Source organism: Schistocerca piceifrons, chromosome 2, assembly GCF_021461385.2.
Source record: "Schistocerca piceifrons isolate TAMUIC-IGC-003096 chromosome 2, iqSchPice1.1, whole genome shotgun sequence".
In the NCBI taxonomy this organism is placed as follows: domain Eukaryota; kingdom Metazoa; phylum Arthropoda; class Insecta; order Orthoptera; family Acrididae; genus Schistocerca; species Schistocerca piceifrons.
Window position 1 is genome coordinate 796,305,304 of NC_060139.1, and position 10,084 is coordinate 796,315,387.

The 10,084-nt window shown below is 39.2% G+C and overlaps 1 protein-coding gene across 2 annotated transcripts in view; it reads left to right on the forward strand.

Moving 5' to 3' along the window:
• LOC124776395 overlaps window positions 1-9,830 on the forward strand; it is a 201,011-nt gene extending 191,181 nt beyond the window's left edge. For both annotated transcript variants that reach the window (XM_047251368.1, XM_047251369.1), the window contains exon 9: window positions 8,622-9,830. In XM_047251368.1, coding sequence (XP_047107324.1) covers window positions 8,622-8,736 — 115 coding nt within the window. In that variant the 3' untranslated portion in view covers window positions 8,737-9,830. The remainder of the gene's footprint in view (window positions 1-8,621) is intronic.
• Window positions 9,831-10,084: the final 254 nt, after the last annotated feature.

The window sequence follows — 10,084 nt, forward strand, 5'->3', positions numbered from 1 at the left end:
ACAGAAACACACCACAGTAGTAAAATAATACATGCTACTAGCTCTGTAGGTGAAAAAGATATTTAAAAAGGGTATGATGAGATAAAAGAAATTCGTCAGTATACTAAGAAAGGAGAAAATTTAACAATTTTTGGGGGCTAGAATTTAGTAGTGGGAAGAGGATGAGAAAGAAAAGGAGCAGGAGATCATGAAATGGAGGAAGAATGGGGAAGCTGCCAACCAGAAGTTTTCACAGAGCACGGTTTAATAATTGCAAACACTTGGTTTATAAAAATGACAGAATATTGTGTAATGAAAAGTTTTCAGATAGATTGCATTGTTGTATACAGAGAATTAGAAGTAATGTTTTAAACTTCAAAAGAGTTCCAAGAACAGTTGAGCACTCAATCAATAATTTATTAGTTGCAGACATTGCAGACAAAAGGTTCAGGTACTGTAAAAAAAGTAGGAAGCTAGAAGATGGGACTTGGATAAGTTAACACAACTGGAAACTTTTCAGGGTTTCAAAGATAGTATTAGGCAATGACAAACCAAAACATAGGACATGAATACAACAGAAAAGGAATGGGAAGCTTTGTGAGATAAAGTAGTGAATGAAATAAAGGAAGATTTACATAAAAAGACAGGTCCTAGCAGAAAATCTATGATGACTCAGGAGATATTAAATTTGAATGAGGAAAGTAGAAAATATAAAATACAGCTAAAGGAACTTGTAAAATGAAATACATATGTCTAAAAAGTGAGACTGTCAGCAATTGTAAAGTGGCAAAACAAGAATGACGAAAGGAGAAATGCAAAGCTGTAGAAGCATGTGTAACTATAGTTAAGGTAGATGCTGCTTACAGGATAATTTTAAAAAACTCTGGAGGATAAAGCAGCAGCTACATGAACATCAAGACCACAGACGGCAAGGAAATTCTAAGCAAAGAAAGGAAGGTTCAAAGGCACAAAGAAAAAATAGAAGGGTTATGGAAAAGAAGTAAATTTGATGACAGGTGTGAGTATTACCAAAATGTTTGTTTAATAAGTCATGGTTGCAAGATGGTAACAGTTTACCTACAGAAAGCTGGTAGTAGCTGACCTGGGGGAAAGTCAGTTTGAGTTTTAGAGATATAGGAACATTCTAAGTAATACTGGCACTATGATTTACCTTAGAGGATAACAGAAAGTCTGGGCTAGAATGACAACAATATAAAATTGATAGATTACCACCACATAAAGAAGGCATTGAGTGGCAGACCCACACACTGAAAGGAGACTGTTAGATATCACACACCATCAGTAAAGTCCTCCTTCAGACATAGAAAAATATACACACACACACACATTCATACATGCACAACTCACACACATATGGCCACTGTTGTTTCTGGGCACTAAAGCATGAAAGTGGTGAGCAGCAATCTTGGCTGAGGGGTAGCAGAGGGGCAGAAGACAAATGGGGCATTGAGGGCGAGGGATATTAGGGTATGGATGGAGGGGGGAGGGAGATGCTGTAGTGCTGCCTGTGCGAGTGTGCAGAGATATGATGGGGCAGTGTGGTGAGCTGCTAGTATCAGGTGTCTCTGGTATGGAGGAAAACTGGAGAGGAGAGAAGCAGAGAAGGGAAAACGACTATGCAGATGTGCTGGGTGGATAGCAGGTGTGGGTAAGGCTGGATTGGGAGCAGTAAGGGGATAGAGGCAAGGTGGAACAGGGACTAGTGAAGTCAAGTACACCACGATGCATGAAATGCTCAGCAACTGGATGATCCAGCTGTCTCTTGGTTACAGTTTGGCAGTGGCCATTCATGAAGACAGACAGCTTGTCAGTGGTCATGCCCACATAGAGTGCTGAACAGTGGTTGCAGCAAAGTTGGTAGATCACATAGCTGCATTCACAGGTGGCTCTGCCTTTCATGGGTTATGAGATGCTTGTGACAGGACTGGAGTAGGTGATTGTGGGAGAATGTATGGGTCAGGTCTTGTGGCTACATCTTTTACAGAGATGTGAGCCACCGGGCATGGGGTGGGAGCAGGGTTGGAACAGGTATGAACAAGGATGCTGCATAGGATGGGTGGATGGCAGAGGAGGGGACAATAAGGATGGGTGGATGGCAGAGGAGGGGACAATAGTAGGGACAATATCATTCATGGTCACTGTGACTGGCTATCCCCTCACCCACAATTACATCTCCTTTGAATGCATCACCTAAAAACAAACACCATGGTACATTCATGGGCACCTGCATGGCAACATCCTATGCCAAACTCTTCATGGGCCATCTGGAGCAATGCTTCCTAACCACCCATAATCCCAAAACCCTCACCCGGCTCAAGTTCAATGATGACACCTTCATAATTTGGACTAACAATGAGGACACCATATCCACATTCCTCCAGAAGCTCAACACTGTCTCCTCCATTCATTTCATCTGGTCCTTCTCAGTCCAGCAAGCCACCTTGCTGGAGGTAAGCCTCCAGCTTTCAGATCCACATCAGACCTACCAACCACCAACAATACATTCATTTTGGTGGCTGACAACTATTCCTCACCAAGAAGTCTCTTCCATAAAGCGTAATTACTCATTATGCAGTAATGAGTAATCCCTCATCATATATGTTGAGGTTCTCACAGAGGCTTTCATGGACAAAAGTTACCCTTCCTTTCACAGACCAAAATTATCCTCACTACCTTGTTCAGAAACAGATCTCCTGCGCCTTATCTCTTTAGTTACCTACCATCCCTCACATACCATACCAGGTCATTCCCATTTTCAAGAAGGGTCACAGAAAAGACATGCAAAACTTTAGGACTATATCTCTGACATTAGCCTGATTTCAAATTTTGGAACGTGTTTTATAATTATGTATTACAACATTACTGGAGATCTAAAATCTCCTCTGTAGGAAATAACATGGGCTTCAATAACAGTGATCACATGAAACCTAGCTTGCTCAGTTTGTCCATGAGAGCCAGAAAGCATTAGATGCTGGTGTCCAGTTGATGCTGAGTTTCTTGACTTCAGAAGACATTTGACACAGTTTCACCCTACTGCCTAATGAACAAAATACGAGTGTATGGAATATCAAACCAGCTGTGTGTTTGGATTGAAGAGTTCTAGCAAATGGAACACAGCATGACACTCTCAACAGAGCTAAACTTGTGGACATAAAAATATCTCCGGGCATACCCAAAGGGAGTGTTATAGGACCATTACCACTCATAACAGATATAAACAACCAAATGAATAATGTCAATAGTTCCACAAGGCTGTTGCATACAGAGAAGTCACAGTGCCTGAAAAGTCCCACAGATGATTGACACTTGGTGCAGGGACTGGTAATTTACCCTCAACATAAACAAACGTAACATACTGAACATAAACAGGCAGAAAGACCCACTACTGTATGATTACATGATTGCAGAACGATCACTGGAAGCAGTCACATCCATAAAACATCTAAGGATATGCATGTGAAACAATTTAAAGTGGAATGACCACATAAAATTTATCACAGTAAGACAGAAGCCAGACAGATTCATTGGAAGAGTCCTCGGGAAGCATATCCTACTCACAAAGAAAGCAACTTACAAAACCCTTGTTTGACCAATACTTTGATACTGCTCATTAATCTGGGATCTGTACCAGGTAGAATTGATATATGAAATAGAAACGAGCCAAAGAAGAGAAGCAAGTTCTGTTACAGGTTTATTTAGTAATCATGAAAGCTTCACAGAGATCCAGAGCCAGGTGATGCAAAGAGAGGCATTCTGCGCGTGGTGTGCTTTACTGTTAATTTTCCAAGAGTGTGTATTCCTAGAAGGGTCAACCAATATGTTGCTTCCTCATATGTATATCTCACAAAATGACCATGAACATAAAATTAGAGAGATTCTGGCTCACATAGAGGCTTACTAAGAATGTTCTTCTCACAAACCATTCTCACCTGGAACTGGAAAGAGGTGGGGGAGTGACAGTAGCAAGTGCCCTCGACCACACACCATGAGAAGATGGCTTGAAGAATATAGCTGTTGATGTAAACTGGTCAGAAAGGAGTTCTCCCTTGTGACTCAGTACCACCCAGGACTGGAGCAAATGAATCACGTTCTCCATCAGGGTTTCATCTATATGCAGTCGTACCCTGAAATGAGAAATATTCTCCACACTCCTCCCTCAGTGGTATTCTATCACCCACTTAACCTATGAAATATCCTTGTCTGTCCCTATTCCACCCCTGTTCCAAACCCCTTGCCCCATGGCTCATATCCCTGTAAAAGACCTAACCTTGAGGCCTGACCCGTACATCCTCCCACTATGACTTACTCCAATGCTGCCACAGGTACCTTCTACAAAACACTGTCCAACATTCTATGTGGGCGTGACCACTAACAAGTTCTCTGTCCACATTAATGGCCATAGCTAATGTGTGACCAAGAGACGGACGGACCAACCATTTGCCAAGTTCATAAAATACATACGGCTGTTGGTAAATTATTGCATCAAGAAATTTGCCAAGTATGCTGCTCAGCATGATGTGCTTGAGCTCAACAACTGCTTCACAGCCTGTGCTGTTTGGATTCTTCCCACCAACACCAGCTATTCTGAACTGCATAGATAAGAACCCTTCCTATAACATATCCTTCATTCTTATAACTGCCCTGGCCTCAATCTTTGCTCATCCCTGTCCCCACCTGACTCTACCCTCTTCTTGCTCCCACTCCAGTCTCACACACACCTGCTATCCCCTCAGTGCATCTGCACAGTCCCATCTCCTCCTCTGCTTCTCGTCTCCCTCCCCACCCTTCTTTTTCCTGTGCTCCCCTTCCCTTTAGTACAGTCTCGATATGCTGATCCTATGTCTACTACATGGCTTCACATTCTCACAGGCAGCAATTGCTGCTCACTGCAGACTGGCCTTAGTGCCTGGAAATGTTAGTGGCTGCTGCTCACTGCAGACTGGCCTTAGTGCCTGGAAATGGTAGTGGCTGGAATTAAAGTTAAGCTAGAAGAAATAAGAATTTTAACTTTTGGTAATGACATTGCAATTCTGTCAGAGATGGCAAGATGAAGATATATCAAAATAAAACAAGGGTAATGGATTGTAGTCAAATTAAATCAAATAATGATAGGAGAAATAGTTTTGAAAATTATAGCTGAAAGTAATTGACGAGTTTTGCCCTTTGGGCAGCAAAGTCACTGATAACTGCAAATGTAGAAAGGATAGAAAGTGTAAACTTGAAATAGCAGCTGAGCTTTTCTAAAAAGGAAAATTTGTTAACATTGAGTATAAATTTAAGTCTTATGAAATCTTTTCTGAAAGTATTTGTTTAGAATGTATCATTTTTTGAAAGTCTGTGTGGATGATAAGCAGTTTATTTAAGATGAGAACAGAGGCTTTTGAAATGTGGTGTCACAGAAGAATACTAACAATTAGACGGATAAGTTGAATAACTAATGAATAGGTACTGAGTCAAACTTAGGAGAAAAGAGCTTTATGGCATAACCTGACTAAAAGATTAGTTAGATTGACTGGACAAATTCTGAGGCATTAAGAAATAGTTAATTTGCTAATGGAAGGAAGTTCATGTGTTGGGGGTGAGGATAAAAACTGTAATTGTAGAGAATATTAAGGCTTGACTGCAGTAACCAGTTCATACAGATGTTGGGTGCATTAATCACACAGATACAGATGTAGAGAGGGGGGAGGGGGAGGAGGGAGAGAGAGAGAGAGAGAGAGAGAGAGAGAGAGAGAGAGAAAAGAAACTCTATGGGATAGATTATTAGTGTGGGGAGCAACATCAAACCACACAGGCATGGAACTAAGATAGGTAAGACACAGCATGATACATCTTGTAGCAGTCAATTTGCAACTCACATATCAGAAGTATGTTTATTCCAACTGTTTAACTCAGCAATATTCCTTGTAATCTACACAGTTTTAGGAACATACTTGTTCAGAGAGTGGCCACTAAATAGGTCACAGTCTTATTACAAGACTGAGTACACCATTACAAATATTGCCGAAAAGGATACTTCACATCAGTTTGACATATTAAGATGATTACACACAGGTGAAGTTGGTGGAAAGCCACTAGGTTACCAACACAATTCTCAACATGAATTTACGTCGAAATACAGCAGTTGAAAGACTGCTGACACCGTTGTTCACCAAAAGCATTATATGCAACCAATATAGTGTTCAAGCAATTCCCACACTTAGCAACAAATACATATAACTTCTTTTGAGACAAAAGAAAGAATAAGGTGCAGACTAGCTGTAGATGCACAACTGTAATGGTGGTGACATATAGGTTTGGGTGGCCTAACTAAAATCTTTTTAAGAGATGAGAGGGTTAAAAGTATAAAAACAGTAAAATACAACAAGAATTAAAATATGAAAAGACAATAAAAACTCGAGAGGGTGTGAATTCATATTGCCCCCCCCCTCCCATACACCACACACACACACACACACACACACACACACACACTTAGGGACACCAAATTCATGTTGATAGACAGTTCTGAAACTTATGATAAAAGGATAAATCCTTTGGAATGATCTAAAATAGTATAGAAGGTAAGTGTGCATGGCTGATCACTGGATCAATGAACTAGGCAATCTGCAACAGACTACATGAAAATTTCAACAGTGTTACCATATCCATCTTGTCATCATCTGCATGGGCAAATGTCAATATAGTTTTGCCCCCACCCTCTTATTAAAATATAAAATGCATCAGTTACAAAATGTGGCATACAGTGAGTTGCTACAGCCAGATGGTTGAGTGTGAGCCCCTCCTCCTCCTCCCTCAGCTATATGGCCCTCTGAGTCAGCAGCGAGATGACAGCTGACAAGGGAATGTCTCATTTGTCACGTTGAGTTCCTAGCAGGAATTCTTGGTTGCTTATTCATTTCCCGAGACTCCCTCATACCCCAGTACACAAAATAATTGAAACGTGTCATTTCAGGTGTTCTGAGCATATGATTATTTTAAATGTTCTTGGCTAGTCAGCTAGGTGATGTCATCCAAATGACACAAACTGATTTTTTGTCACCTTCAGGCAGTCCTAATGTCCTGTTGTCTGAAAATGGCAACAAGTTACTTTCCCAAAATATCACACCTTTTGGACAAAGCCAACCATCTACATACCTGAGAACATTTAAAAAACAAATTATACATACTTCCCTTGCTGTTGAAATAGCAGTGTTTTTCCTGCACTGCTGTATCGTTTAATCTGCTGGATACATTTGCTGCAGTACTTTTAGGGGACTAAGAAAACTGCAGCAAATGAGAAACATTTTGCTTTGAAGAAAAAACTGCTGCTTCTTCAACAGCTAGGGAAGCATATATAATTTGTTTTTTAAATGTTCCAAGATATTCAGCCAGTTGGCTTAGTCCAAAAGGCATGACTTATTGTCATCTTCAGACGCTCAGTCATCAGGACTACTCAAGTGCCTACAGAACTTCAGGATCACATGCAGTTCTGTACTAAATACCCATTTACTGATTGGGAAGGTAAATTCTGGAGCCATAGTCAGAGAAAATGACTGAACAGCCAATAGTCATGTATATAACATGGAAATCATGCTTATCCAAACTGTTACAAAAAAAGTATTTAAAATTAACTTAGGGGTGTATCCTTCTTAAAGCTTGTAATGTCCAAAACTATTCTGAATCTTTTAAGAAGCCAAGATGGAGACCTACTCCTGCTTAAGTGTAAAACTTTGAAATGGGCTATTTCTGTCTCTAAACACTAGTAGTTCACAAAAATCCAAAAATGCCTTCTTCCCTGAGTAGAGTACTTGTGGCATTGGCTCATGGCAACCACTGTTTGGATGTAAGTATGGAATACTGGTATAAATTCATATGTTTGTATAATTTCTGTATCTTTCATTGAAATAGAAAAGCTCTTTTAATAAAAAGAACTGCTTTCTCTTCAAAGAGCAATAAACTCACAAGAAGTGTCTGGTGATGTGTTCCATCTGTCAGAAGACTGTCAGCAAATGAAAGAAATTGTGTATATGAGAATGCTATCCTCTTGCACATATTAGAATAGGCCTAACTTAAACAGTGGAGTGGTAGTTTACACACATTGCTCTTAAGATTCAGACTCTGGGTCTTAGTTAACACTACAGTAGACAACTTTATCAGTACCATGGCAATGGATTGGATGAGTAGCTAAAACTATGGAAAATTTTGATAGAATACATGAATGTGGTAATTTTGACTGTTGGTGGAAGAAATCAAAAGAGCATGGTAGTGGTGAAACATCTTACTGTTTTATCTTGGTAACAATACATTATTTTGAAATGCAGTTAAAGTTATTGGGTGGGCTGCCAATTCCAAAGGCACACATTAGTTACCTTGCTGTGCCACCTATAGACTACACTTCTTGGGACGTGGGCCTGATATACTTTTCAGATCAACTCCACTGCTGTTCACTCTCTTTAATTGTTTTCCTGTCACATAATATCATTTTCGTCTTTTCATTTCCAGGATAAAAGTCATGTTTAGTTTAATTAGTCAGTCTGTTACCATGGTTCAAAGATTTTTGGCTAAAACAAGAGCTATTATATATAATAAAAATCCATCTCTTACATGATTTTTGACAGAGTGCATCATTGTTGCTGCAGGTATGTGCACTGCTGGCGGGCCTGGGGTGGAGCTCTGACTATGGCTTTGAGGTGGTGCCCACTGTTCACATACTTTGATCCAACAGCCTCAGCCTGCCGTATTGGCTTTTGCTGAGAGATGCTTTGTAGCTTCAGTATTTTATTACACTGATAGCACTGAAGGAGAACACATTTGATACTTTGTTGGATATAAAAACAATCACCAAAAAAACAAAAATGTAACAATTTAAAATCTATAGGTAACAATATATTATGTATCACTATAAAAATGACACAGCAAAATTAAAATGTGTCTCATAATGAGGTACTGTGCACAGTATATTTAGGAGTCACTGCCATAAATCTTCGATGTGCTTTCAATTTCAATACATTTTTTTGTTCAGCTTCATTTATTGACAAAGGCACACATGAATATAATTTTTTTTCAAAAGTTACGTTCTGTAAACCAATAAAAATAAAAAGTAAAAACCTACACACTAAAACAAAGAGAAGGGGAAAGAAAAAAGAATTGATATAAATGAATAAAAGTACCACACAGTCTTCCAAAAGTCTGATTGTTGCTTGTCTTTAGTTTATTTTTCTGGTGCTGATTTCGATTTGGAGAGTTGTAAAATCTTTCTGTTCTTGTAGGTGTTTATACACAGTAGAGAATACATATCTGTGTGCCCTTTGTATGCTATTAAGAATTGCCTGTGACAGCCACTGAGCACAACAATAGATGAACTGTATCTTAAATCAGTGTTATAATCATAAATCATCAGGATCATTTTGACTGGAGAAAATGCTTGTCTTTTGCTCCATTATAAAATTCCTCCAAGTTAAAGCTGAAAAACAAGTTTTGACTAGATGATCTCCTTTATCATACATACACATTCTCTAGATGAATCCATGAATGACAGCAAATATTCAAGTTAATGAAAAACTGGACTTAATTGCTAACGGCTGTATATGCTATCACTGTAGAAGTTGTATTAAGCTGGGAGTCCACTATAAATGTTCTCCTGTAGCAATAATTACATAACTCATCTGGTTAACAGCACCCTGTGAATGACATGCATGTAATGCTTCATAATTATAATTACATTTAGCAGTAAATTATGAAACTGGGTTCTCTAAATTAGCTTTCACTCATGTTAACACTATTCTCAGATACATAGATGTAGTCCTTGCTCATTATGAGTGTAATAAACAAACCAATTTTGCCACAAATATTGACACTTGCTGTGTTTGGAAAAAAAAGAAGAGGAAAGGAGGCATGTGTCATTCCTTTCCATTTTCTCATCCCTTAGACAAGAAAGCCATGCTTGATATTTAAACTGGCTCCTGATTTCATTCTGTATACAAGTTTCAGTGAAATGTGAATATCTCCCCCCCCCCCCCCCTCTCTCTCTCTCTCTCTCTCTCCTAAGACCTTGCAAAACTGGCATTAATAATTGTAATAATCACATCTGAATTACTGAAGT